Genomic DNA, 13822 nt, shown 5'->3' with positions numbered 1-13822 from the left:
GGTTTTGTCAAAGGAATGAGTCTGCATTTAGCTATAGTAGTTATTGTTAGTTATAAATAGGCATACAGTATATCTCAGTAACCATGAGGATTTGATTTAGAGGTTCAATAAGAAAAAAATATATTTTCTCTATAGGAGTTGTTTTGTATGTTAGTTTCAAACATCTATTCAAAGATTCCAATCATTTTTATACATTTTATTAACCAAGCTAAAATTGCTGAAACCTGCCATCTGCGTAACATCCCAAGAGGCTTAATTATTAGGATTGATATTTTCCCAGTGCAGTGAACATGGAATATTTTTTTGGCTTGTTACCAATTTGCTGTTCGGCTGTAATTTGAGATTTCAAAGCAGCGGTGAGGCCAGAAATCTCAGAGTGGGTGGATCTTTGTGAAACAGGAAGGACTTCTATTCTGTGCCTCTATCCAATGATGTTATTTACAGTTATATCAATGTTTTTGAACGAAAGAACAATCCCAGTTAAGGTGACAAGTTCAGACATCTTCAGATATTTACTAATGAATTATAAACAAAAAAGAATAGGCCTACTCCGTAATTCATATAACTGAGTCGAAGACATGATACAATAAAAGGAATGAAATGCCACTTATATAGGACTCGCTAAATCTGTTCATTTACAAGAACCATCAGGACGAACCAATTCTGTATAATGAATCGAACTTTCCAAAGGTATGAGAGAATGAGGGCTGTTTAAAGACACCATGAAATCAAAATGGACAGTTCTTGTTCCTTTATTATAAATGATTTATATGTGCACACATCATTATTTTCTTATCCATGTGCCCTCGTAATCTTCAATCAAAATAACTCCCCCCTCCCTCTTGCAGCGACTTCTCTTCTCTGATGATGTGTTTACTGGCGAGAGGGCGGGGCAACCTGTCACTCACATGAGATCGACCAATAGCAAACCAAAACCACCCAATCAATTCCCCATGGACAAAATCAAGTCCCATCCTAAGTTTTTTCTTGTTTGAGAAGCTTTTTCCCTTGCATATACATCACAATAGAGAAGAAAATACTTTCACAACTTAAGTTTCATGCCGAATCGGATTCACCAGTGCTTTATTACGAGAGATAATAATACCTCCGCTCGCTCGGCAGTAGGGCTGTCACTTTACGTTCGAAAATCGATTGCACAATCGATCGGACCAACCAACATAAGTTTCGAAAACGAAAATAGGGAATCGATTTTAACGGCCTTCTCTCGGAGCGCGTCCAGCTCGTCACGATATGCCCGCAGTGAACGCGCGTAACACAGCAACTGCAGGCTCTGACAAACACGCATAGCAGCAAATTATCCTTCTGGATAATGTGTCTCTTTTTACTACAAAAATGTGAATTCTGCCGGTATTCAGACAGTCGCATGCATATAGAGATACAGATTCGGGCTACGGTCTACAATCGCCTACGTAGGTGACATTTGTTTGACATTTCTAATCATAAACACAGCCATGTTGAAACCTGTAGTAATGTTTTTCATTGATGTTATGGCAATCCACTCTGCTTATTGATTTTCGAGAATGTTGCACTCCTGTTTGTCATTGTGCACTAAACTTCACGCCAATAAATCATCAGAAATATTGCTGACTTGTGCGCGTCTCAATCGCTGCGCGCCCTTATTTTTTCCGTTCGTCCTAATGCCTGTTAGTTGTCCGTGGATTTGCCTATATTTGGCGTTTAAAATGGAAACGTCTTTAGACGTGGAAAATCGATTTTACAATCGAATCAATGAACACTTATGTCTCAAAAATCGAACAGGATTTTTTCACAAAAGTGACAGCCCTACTCGGCAGCGCGATCAATTCGCTTTACTGCTAATCATTCCGCATGCTGTAGAAATAGTGGCCGTGAGTCTACAGGCACAAAACAAAATGATTACATATATATTTTATAATACAAACTATTCACTTACGAGCCAAAACATCACTACCTCTCAGGTGAAGCTAATTTCATTGATTATCTCCTAACAAGGCCACACGTCAAGGTCTGGTCAGATTAGATGGTTAGCGAACAATCTTTTTTTGTTGTGGAAAACTTGAGGGTTTGTAGGAGAAATGGGCATGAAATAAAGATCTGAGGGACTTTGACAATGACAGAATTTTTATTCCTCAGATGACGGGGTCAGAGTATCTCTAAAACGGCAAGGCTTTGTGTGTCGCTCCCGGTCTGCAGTGGTGAGAATTTACAAACAGTGATCAGAGGAGGGACACACAAAAACACCGGCGCCTGTTGGACGCCTAAGGCTTCTCGATGCGCAAGGGCAATGGAGGCTATCCAGTCGGGACCAAACTGACAGAAAGCCTTCTGTGGCTCAAGTCACACTAAATTTGTGACACATATGGGAGGAATGTGTCACAACACATAGTGCAGCGCACCCTGATGCATATGGGGCTGACCGTTCAGAGTGCCTATGATGACCCCTGGACCGTCAAAAGCGTCTACAATGGTTACATGAGCTTCTGAACAGGACCTTAGAAGAATGGAAGAAGATCGCCTGGTCCAATGAGTCACAATTTCTTTTACATCACATGGACGGCCATGTGCTTGTGCATTATTAACTTGGGGAAGTGATGACACTACATTGCACAGTGGGATGATGATAAGCCGGTGGAGGGAGTGTGATGATCTGGTCAATGTTCTGCTGGGAAACCCTGGGTTCGGCCATTCATGAGGACATAAATTTGACACGTGCCACCTACCTAAACATTGTTGCAGAGCAGGTACAGCCCCTCATGACAATGGTGTTACTAGTGGAAGTGGCTCTTTCAGCCGGATAAAGCTCCTGCCACACTGCACACATTCTTCAGGAATGGTTTGAGGAACATGATAAAGAGTTCAAGGTGTTGCGCTGGCCTCCAAATTCCCCAGATCTCAATCCAGTTAAGCCTCTGTGGGATGTGCTGGACCAACAAGATCAATCCACGGCGGCTCCACCTCTCAACATACGGGACTTGAAGGATCTGCTGCTAATGTCTTGGTGCCAGATACGGACACAGGACACCTTCAGGGGTCTTGTAGAGGCCATTCCTCTGCGGGTCGGCGCTGTTTTGGCAGCACGAGGAGGACCAACAGCACATTAGGCAGGTGGTCAGAATGTTTTTGCTCATACACAACATGTATTTTGTGGCTTTTGATGTTGTTTTGTTTATACACCATTTGCATATTGTGGCAGCTTTCATTAGGTGGACCAATCATCAATAACCCTTTATGCCACTGTTTCAAAGCAACACAATCATTGGATGGAGAGAAAAATGATTTTAAAACTAATCCAATAACAAATTGAAACAACAACAACAGCCTATATCAACCAGCACTTCTATATCAGCATTTCATTTTTCATTGCATTGCATAAATATGCGGCTGTGGTTTCATCAATGATTAAATGCGGAGTATCCCTTGCTGTCACTGTATGGCATGTTGGCTACACCACTGGAATATTTCTAAGCACTCACCTCATTAAAGACCTTTGAGAGGAAAACAAAACCAAATAAATTTGGAGATCTTTAGTATGCATGGAGGAGGTAAACAAATGGGATCACCTTGAAAGGACAATTAAGAACTAAGCTAAGAACCTGTCGGGCCACACAGAGTAATTACAACTTAAAAGATAAATGATTGAGTTTTTAATGGTGTTCTGAATCTAGTTAGTTTCAACAAAACAAGGTAAGATCAATACACTCACGGAAGACCACAAACGTAGCCAATTGGCAAAGTTTAGCTTTAGAATGACGGAGTCTGACTGGCACGGCGACCTTGAGCAGATGGACCAACAGAAAATGGGTTGTTCTACTGATTAAAACCAATGTTCCCAAGACATGGAAGATTATTTAAATTCAGTGCAGGAGGGCAAACCAAACACAACTTTATCTTTATCTTAATAGGGAGCTTTAACACAAATTCACTAAGACAAGGTTGCTCAAGATGGAGATTTATCTTCCTGCAAAGGACAAAATTGATTTTTAACGTTTGGCTCTTTCCAGCAAGCTAGAGACTCCAACCCGATTTCGTGCAAAAACGTACTCTTTTACAAGGTGGCAAATTCGTACGCATTTCTATGATTGATTTGTATGAAAACATGTAAGATGTATAACTTAACAGTATGATTTTTAGGGAAAAAGCATGAAGGTTCACCCCTAAAACTAACTCACTGGGCCGTAAGCAGATCATATAAAAAAAGCAAAATTGAGATTATAACTATTCAAACGAATTTTAGTAGTGGAAACAGAATAGTTAGGTAAAGTTGTTGGAGATTCATATGTCTGTGATGTGGTCCAGGTGAACGCACCTAGACTCTAATACCACTTGTTGGTGCCAAAAAGCCTGGCTCTGTCAGTGGCAGAGAGAAAGGTAGCAACATCTCTGGTCTTCCCATGTTGCTTATTGCTTATTGGATGACAGTATTTAAAACCACGCAGCCTAGGGTTAGGCCTACTTGTGTGAATGTGCTATACATGATTATTCTGACCTCTTGTGGTGAAGTAACTCAACTGCTGACAACCACTGGACTCCATCACATCTTGAGAAATGTTCCCATTTTGGATTTTTATTGTGAATTTGGTCGACTCTTTTAAAACATAAGCATTTATTATGTCAAAACTGGGTCACTATTGCACAATTTCTCTTCTTCGGAAACCGATCATTTAAAACAGGGCTCAGAGGAAAACATTAACAGAGAGGATGGTGAAATCAGTGTGTTTACGAAACCTTACCGTGATCTCACTCAATTATATGCATCAGCATTCACCTCTTCATTACGGACCCTTTCTAAAAGCCAAGCTATTCTTTGCCTTAGACTGACTGTGATAACATGTACAGCCATTTCATGCATTACATTTTAAAAAGGTTGATTTATTGGTTCAGTCTCTGTTAGCACATTACTTTTAGCAAGCACCACTGCAATTTGCACATTTAGTGAAAAAAATTTGTATTGACATTTTATTTGCTGTTATTTGTTAAATATGAATCAAATAGTGAATTATACAGTGCATTCTAGGCTTACATGACAGTATTTTGGTTACAGGGTTAAAACAAATAAAAAGCACAAAAAATAGAACATTTCATTGACGCTACAATGGCAAAATGAACAAGTTGTATTTTTAGACTAATCCAAGCATTAAAGTCAACATGAAACGGCATTCACATCCATTTTACTTCCATAATGTGAAGTACAGTTAAACAAAAAGTAGGCCAGAAATTGATTTTATCCTCAGTACATGAAAAGTGAACGTTCTGTACCACAACGAGAGTTAACAATGCCTGAATCTCTACTTGTGATCCGACAGCCAATAGGCTGCACGACCTAGATGACATCAGCTGAAAAGGGTATTACACGTTAATGAAATATTGCAATACAAACTTTTCATTGAAGTAATGTGGAATGAAGAATCATCATGCACAATAAGACCATAAACATGTATTAAAGTAAATAGGATTAATTATGATTTTATGTTGGCCTTTTCCAAACTCAGTCCACTTTAGCAAGCAAAAAGTGAACAGTATCTAAAAAATTTTTTTTTTTTTTTTTTTGCCTTACCTTAGAGAGACTATGGATTCTATGTAGTTTTCACTAATCCTACATGATATGCATGAAAAGGTACATGGCAGTTATTTAAAATGTTATTATATCTATGACATGTGCATATACGGATACTTAAAAAACACAGATGCATATTTAATATAGAATTTTCATGCCGATAATGATAAAGACGTATTAGGCTAGACTGGAATGTACTTGTATGCTCTACATCGCATAACAAAATCATAAACCATTAACATAATAAAGATAATTACTATGATTGTCCATAGTGGCAGTGTAAGTGAAATAAATGCTAGCACTGGAAATTAATCCATGAGTCATTCCCGTTATATAGTACATTTTCAAGTCTCCATTATACAAATACTGTCCATAAGTCTATATTTGGATAAAACTGAAGTCATATTAGTTTGTTTTCTTTAATCACAATATTACAATTAATGCCCTAAAAATTAATTAAGAAATTGTCCAGATGTTTTGCAAAATGAAAAATTTGGGGATGTTGTTTTAACTGTTAATCTTAGATACTATATTTCCTGTGTCCTTAATATCACTTTCCACCCTGTTAGTCTTTTGAAAAATCCTTTAAAAAAAAAAAAAAAAGCCTGTTCCTTAATGACATTATTGTCCAGGAAGTGACATCATTTTGGGTGGGAAAACAACAGCATAAACGTGAAAGTATTAGCAGCTCATTGGATAAATTAATTGATGTATTGTGCTTTAGCTGTCTGTCTTACTTTTCCATCCTGTTGGACAAAAAGAAAATGGTATGACTGAATCAAAATATCAAAAGATGGTTTAAAAAGTTCATTATCAATCCATAATAAAACAAACCATGTATTTCAACCCTGTTATGTTCCATTCTGTAATTCATCCTTTGCCATTGTGTAAATAATAAAAAGTTTATGCATATAAGCTTCAGCAGAGCCTATTTCTGAAATACTTTAAATTACAACACAAGGGTGTATTCATTTTTAAAGATTAAGAATTCAAAATGTTCAAAAGTTAAAAATGTGTGGCGTAACAGGAATGACCCCTATGCAAGGAATGAAAGGCATAGTAGCATTTCCAAATGAAACTCCTGGTAATAGTGCAAATTTAGTCACATCCATACTTAGAAACATTACGAAAGTGCTCCTACTAAGAAAGTCATGCTCAAAAGTGTAACTGACGGCAGCAGAAAGGTAAGCTCCTGAGTAAAACTGAAATATCAGACCATTCCAAGCGGCTTTACTCTGTTGTACATCACGGAGCTGGATCTGTAACAGCGTTCTGAACGGTGTCTTGCAGGAAGGCAGCGGGCGACCTGAGTGCTACTGTGTCTCCTTCAGGACTAGTGTCTGGAAGAAAGGTGCTCGCAGGGACGTCCCGGTCTGGGCCAGCCAGGCTAGGAGAAGCCATGGGGGTCAGGAGGATGGAGGTGGGACAGTCGGAGGAGACGTACCTGGCCAGCGCTTGCAGCTCCTCGGACTGCGGCGAGGTGTCCGCACAGAGGTTCTGGCACAGGCCCGAGAGGTTCTGACGCACATCCTCCAGGCTGAGCTTCAGCTGGTTACGATCTTGCAGTAATTTCTCCTTCTCGCTCCTCTGGTAAACGTGGAAACAAAAAGAAGATCCATTTTAGGATTCTATTCAGTACTTCGCATTCCTTACGGTGCAAAAAACAATCATAACGCATGCTATTGATTTTCTTAATACGTGGAAAACTTTACATGTTCACAAAAACTGTGTTGATTGGTTTACTCAATCTCAATTTGAACAAAAGGGACAATAGAAGCAATATAATTGAACACGTTATGCCCATACACAATGTGGTAATGGAAGGGATTTTCAATTTAATTATTCTTGTTTCTAATGGATCCCAGAACAATTCTTGTCAAACTTTTGATGACAAAAACCTAACTCCTTAACCTACAGGTGAAACTTGAAAAAATTTGAATATCGTGCAAAAGTTCATTTATTTCAGTAATTCAACTTAAAAGGTGAAACTAATATATTATATAGAAAATTACAAGCAAAGTGAGATATTTCAAGCCTTTATTTGTTATAATTTTGATGATTATGGCTTACAGCTTATGAACATTTTCAAAAATTTCTGAGATTTTGAATTTGGGGTTTTCATAAGCTATAAGCCATAATCATCAAAATTATAACAAATAAAGGCTTGAAATATCTCACTTTGCATGTAATGAGTCTATATAATATATTAGTTTCACCTTTTAAGTTGAATTACTGAAATAAATGAACTTTTGCACGATATCCTAATTTTACAGGTTTTACCTGTATATACTAAACGCTGATAATAGTAAGTGATATTTTACTATTAAACTGTTCCCATAGTATAATTTATGCATATTTGTACATATTTAGTATACCAATGTATATTTTCTTAACATTTAAAATTTGTATTACTTTCCTGCATGTTCATTTTATTTATTTTTTTTACAATGAAAGTAACATCTATTATACGAAACTGTAACTTCATTTTCATTATCAAGGTGATTCCAGGCATCACCGCTTTTATAGTCATAGTTCAATATCACGATAATTGTTATTGTGAATTTTTTTGGTCCCAATGAGTGTGTAGTGAAAATCTGGTATCTAATCTGTAAATAAAGACAGAGAACAAATATAACAAAAATTCCTCAGATGCCATGTTTGTCAATAATTCGAAATTTCCGAACAAATTAATTAGCTGAAGTTATTACTCCACCACCTGTGTGACGTCATTAACAGCTCTTTATTGTTCCCCAACTGCGGTTCAAATGACGGACAGTTACTACTTGTTTTTCAGGAAAGAGTCTTGACAAGCTTGTTCATTCCTCCAACGAAGCATTATACTTAGTTATGCAGAGTTGCGTATGGGAAACGAGTCAACCTTGAACCCTAACAGATTCAAAGCCATTAATTTGAGAGTTCACTCTCATTTATCTCTATAAGTATCTCTCATTTATCATTCCTTTGTAAACGAGACTACAATGATCCTGCTGCATGTTGTTTGATTGCAAAAACAGTGGGACTCATTCACTAAGCTTGCGTATGAACATGTATGAATATGAATATTATGAAACCATGATTCATTAATAACTTTCATTCTAAAATTGATCCTATATTTACGAAAAAAAAATGTAAACAACAAAAAACACTCGCAAAAATCACACGCTTGGTGGCCTTATAAACATGTTAAGATAACATTTTAAACAGATATAAGTCTTAAATACACACACACACACACATACATACATACATGCATGCATGCATGCATACATACATATAAACATACATATATATATATATATATATATATATATATATATATATATATATATATATATATATATAATGTCTGTATAAAAGGTGTTTATTGTGTTTAAACTTGTTTTGAGGATGGCACTTTTGACATTTGCTCGAGGATCTTGTTGTGTGTGTACACACACGTCTTTATGCCCGGTACACACTGTACGATTTTGGGCTGTCCCACACAAAAGATGACCAATCATGGAAATTTCTGTGGTCGTGGCTCCTTAACGGTGGTTCATACGTCGTACAGTGAGAGAGGCTCAAAGACGGCCGTTGTCGTCTCACAGAGTGTTTGTTGCTACGACTTACATCTACTAACTAGCCAATAAAACTGCATCATGAAATAGCGTATTGATCAACGTCACATGGTGCTAAAACTTAAAACTATTTCCTCGAACTCCATTTACAAAATTGGCATGCCAAGTTGGCCTCTTTTCCCTAGCCATATTCTCCACTTTTGCTTCCTCCTATTTTTTCAGCGCTCATAAAAACCACAATTGCCAAAAGTGAGATTCATCTTGCTTATTCGTTTACCACTAGTGCATGCTGATGAAGTTTTACTCTTCTATACTAACTTGTGTCATAGCCCACGATTCAATGGGTGTCATCATCGTAGAGTCTACATGCATGTCGTACCCAAGTTTATCAGATCCATGTCGCTCAAATAACATTCACAAAATGTCGATATAAAAACAGATATACCAGTTTCTTGATGTCTCCCTCCAGCCAGTAGATACAGTCTAGCTTCCTCTTGCGACAGCGCTGTGCAGCCACACGGTTCTTACTGCGCCGTCTCACATCCTGAACAAACTCCAGCTGTTCCGGGGTCAGTTTCTCCCGTTTCAACATCTGCAGGAATGCCCTCCTGGTCATGCTGGAAATTTGCTCCACAGGGAATGGCAAATCCACCTGGGAAGAAAACCTTGATGTCAGAACTGCATTATGGAGGGGGTTCAGCCTAGAGGTTGGTTACATTTTTTTTTTTTAGTAGAGCCTGAAACTTTTATTTGAAGCATGTCAGGGAATCTCAACAGAATACAAAATATTGGTGAAGTTTGCAATTTGGCACCAAACTCCTGCTCTAACTTCATAAAGTTGTACAACCGTGAGTGCTAGCATGCTCACCTCCTGCACTGGTTCACTGCTACCACATTGCGCACAGTCTCCATCCGATTCACACTCAGAGTTTTCCCTGGAGTTAATTGGGGACATGCAAGAACTGTCTCCAGTGTCTTCATTGGACAGAGTGTGTCCCCCGGAGGTCTGTCTGTCAGTGGAGCTCAGGTCCCTCAGGAAGGGACAATCATCGGGCGCAGCTCCCAGATCCAGATGCTTCAACCAGTGGAAGTCCGAGCCGTTTCCAGCAGACGACTGGTCGATAGAGTCCAAAGGTAGAGGCTCATTTAACGTGGAGCTCAAATCCGGCCAAAAGCCCTTCGCGAGATGCTCAGCCACTTCCCTTTCCACTATGCTTCGTTCGGTGAAGCCATCTTTGGGGGACAGTTCAGAGAACGTTTGTTTGTTGGAATCAAAGACCTGGTTGTCGTCGGTACCAATGCTACTGATGTCTGGAGCGCTGGAAATCCCATCCAAAACCCCGCTTGACTCCACAGAATTCAGAGGACACAGTTGGCTGCAGTTGGCGGGCGGCATTAGAGACCCTTCGAGTTGGTCAAAGTGGCCATCGGTGATACTGGCTATGTTCAGGTCTTTATCAGTAGGTGGTTCACAACGTACCTCCATTGCTAGTTCCTTCTGGAATTGTTCCTCCATAGCTAAAATGTCCCCACCACAGCCAACCGAGTGCAGTTTCTCATCATTACTGGTGCTCGAAGTGGACAGGAAAGGACAAACTTCACCGGCCACCACAGAAGAGGAAGGCAACTGTGGGCCACAGTTCTGCAGGCAAAACTGGTCTTGGCCATCACCCATGTGGTATGACGAGCTTCTTGCGTACAGCGGGGATAAATCTAACTGCATTTCTTTGCCATTGGAGATCGGTGGACAATCTTTAGGACTTTCTGCAGTTGCAGGTACAGTCTGCATGACTGTTCCTGCATCCTGAGGTTCAAGATCTTCTCCAGTTTTAGGGTTTTGGTCACTAGGACTGCAGATGGCTTGGGATTTCTTACTGGATTCTTGGCTCTTGCTTTTCCCCTTCACTTTTTTTGAGGTTCCACCACCCTCAGAAAACTTTGGGACGAGGAATTCAAAGCAGGCTTTATCGAGGTTTTGAAATCCAAGAAATTCGGCGCATCTGTGGATCTCCAGGATGTTTTCTTTCGTGAAGTGAAGTTTTGCAGTGTAGGCAAACTGCAGAAGAGGCTCAAATCCCTCCACAGTGACCTTGGGAGATTAATGATCTAGTCATGATTACTGCATGAATAAATTATTTACAAATCGCATTATTGGGTTATAGCTGTAACATTGTTTGCTTAATTAATCTCAATATATAAGACGTAATTTGACAGCAATGCACTACAAACCATTTTCCAAGGAATAGTTCACGCAATAATGAACACTATGTCATAATTTGCTCACCCTCATGTCGTGCCAAACTCGTTTGACTTCCATCGTACACTCGAGGAAAAGTTAGTAAGACTTTTCCATATAATGAAATTAAATTAGGATATTTGGGATTATGAAAAGTAGCAACAAAAAAAATTGTCAGAAAGAAATGTAAAACTTTTAAACCATGTTCAAAGAAATTTAAATTGTGGTGTAAGCATCAACACGGTTTTATTTTATACAATGAAAAAAATATTATCATTAACAAATATCATGAATTATTAATTCATAAATTTTTTATTTTGGGGAGTCACATGACATTTTACAGCCTGCATTTTCATAAAAAGGTCAAATTATCTGATATTTTAAGAAACGTATTGATCTTGACACAGTTATGATAGTCAACAGAAGTCCTCTCTATGATATAATTTCCTGTTTTATATACACTTTTTCATGCACGTTGGTCGGACCGCATGACACTGATTTGTAGACAAATATTAATAAACAGTGAAACAGTTTTGTAAAAATATTTTTTCCGACAAATAATAATAATAAAATATAAAAAAAATTCTTCTTTATGATTTTAGGACAGTTGCATCAGTATTAAATGTTTTACTTTTTTGCCCCCCAAAAATATCACAATTAATTTTAATTCAGAAATGATAAACATGGTCATCATAGAAGTATGTATGTGTGAATTTTTAATGTATTTCTGGATAAATAATAGCCGTGCTAATAAATAATCACTAATCCTCATGGGTTCAATATTTATACATATGTAAATGAGTAAAGGATGACATAATTTTCACTTTGGTTTGAATTGGTTTTTTTTTTTTTTTGCTCTGATCATTTTTTTACAGGTTTTTATTTATATATGTATATGTATTTGTTAAAAATAACAACAAATCATTAAGAGAAGACAGCTTAACCATAGGTTTCTGAAAACCTCCAGCTTCAACCCATCCATCCACCATATCAAGCATTACCTCATCCGGTAAGCTGACAGTGAGGTTTGGTCGATTGTGGTTTGTCAGTCTGGTGTAAAAATAGTGGCTGCAGGAAGCCAGCACAGAAGAGTGTGCTCGAAAGCTCCTGCGCTCCACTTCAACAGTCACATCACACAAGAGCTCCTTCTGTCTCAGTTCCTCCAGCGAGCGAAGAACATGATGGCTGTGAACAGCGGACTGAAAGGTGAAAACAGAGGTCCGGGGGCCATCCACAGACATGACGCAGGGGTTTAGCTACAAAATAACAGATACATAGACGCAACTGTGTAACAAGGTGGAAATACAGAAAGAGATGCATCAAGTTACACTTGGGTGGAGTGATTTCAAGCTCAATGCATGGTGATGAGGGGCACATACAGTTATACAGATGCATTTACAAATATGGAATACAAAAAGTAAATATATATATATAATATATAAAGCCACCATAATCTTACTTTTCAATGTTTAAACATTTGAGTAAACAGAGTGACTGAGCATGACTCTGCAAAATAAGTATACATTAAAAGCATGTTTTCAGTTCCCGGCTAGACCAAAGATAGCTAATCTTTCTATATAAAATTATTTGTCTATATATGTGTGTCAATCATATAACGTTAGTTAACAGAATAGTTTTCTCTATTGTGAGTGTTAAGCAGCTGTGCAAACATTTGTTTATGAGCTGGTATAAATGCTCATTGCTTAACTATAATACCTGGAAGTTCCGACTTCCCAAAATGGCATAATCTTTAAGATGATAAAACAAAAATAGGAACCAGCCAGTGGTTTAAAATGTAACTGACATTGTTTAACCTGTCTTAACACACAATAATGTCTAAACGCAGAGCTTGTATGTATGTAAAGGAATATAAAACTGACCTGACATATCACTGGAGATCAGAAGCTGTCAAAAATCCCGCTCTGTCCATCGCTTTTCTAGTCTAAAAGTAAAAACGGATTAAAGTTTGACAGCGAACGAACGAGCTCCATAATACCTGTCATGTGACTGTACAGTGCGGCAGTGAGTGCGCGTCACACATCACGCACAGAACGTGCTGCGTCATGAATCCAATAACCACGCCCATCAATAACCACGCCCACTTATAGCATGTTGAAGCATAGATAGATAGATAGATAGATAGATAGATAGATAGATAGATAGATAGATAGATAACGTAGATAGATAACGTAGATAGATAGATAGATAGATAGATAGATAGATAGATAGATAGATAGATAGATAGATAGATAACGTAGATAGATAACGTAGATAGATAGATAGATAGATAGATAGATAGATAGATAGATAGATAGATAGATAGATAGATAGATAGATAGATTTATATTTAAATTATATTAAACAATTATGTGAAATAATAATAATTACAATATTTATACATATAATACAAATTATAATAAACAACAATAACAAGTATTATTATTATTATTATTATTATAATAATAACAAGTATTA

At 37.8% G+C, this 13822-nt stretch overlaps 1 protein-coding gene across 2 annotated transcripts; it reads right to left on the bottom strand.

Annotated features, from left to right (window-relative positions):
* Positions 1 to 5093: 5093 nt before the first annotated feature.
* On the bottom strand, positions 5094 to 13375 carry bach1a (BTB and CNC homology 1, basic leucine zipper transcription factor 1 a). 2 transcript variants are annotated; one of them, XM_079886917.1, is made up of 5 exons: positions 13228 to 13375; positions 12349 to 12631; positions 9980 to 11200; positions 9557 to 9763; positions 5094 to 7141 (listed from the first exon to the last, which is right to left on the bottom strand). In XM_079886917.1, exons 2-5 carry the CDS (start codon positions 12586 to 12588, stop codon positions 6800 to 6802), a joined length of 2010 nt encoding a protein of 669 aa, XP_079743043.1. In that variant the 5' UTR covers positions 12589 to 12631; positions 13228 to 13375; the 3' UTR covers positions 5094 to 6799. The 2 variants fall into 2 exon arrangements, with proteins under 2 accessions (XP_079743043.1, XP_079743042.1); XM_079886916.1 differs by having other exon boundaries at positions 12349 to 12603.
* Between the last annotated feature and the right edge of the window lie 447 nt (positions 13376 to 13822).

Source organism: Squalius cephalus, assembly GCF_949319135.1.
Source record: "Squalius cephalus genome assembly, chromosome: 11".
NCBI classification, from domain to species: domain Eukaryota; kingdom Metazoa; phylum Chordata; class Actinopteri; order Cypriniformes; family Leuciscidae; genus Squalius; species Squalius cephalus.
This window is presented reverse-complemented; position numbering and strand designations above follow the sequence as displayed.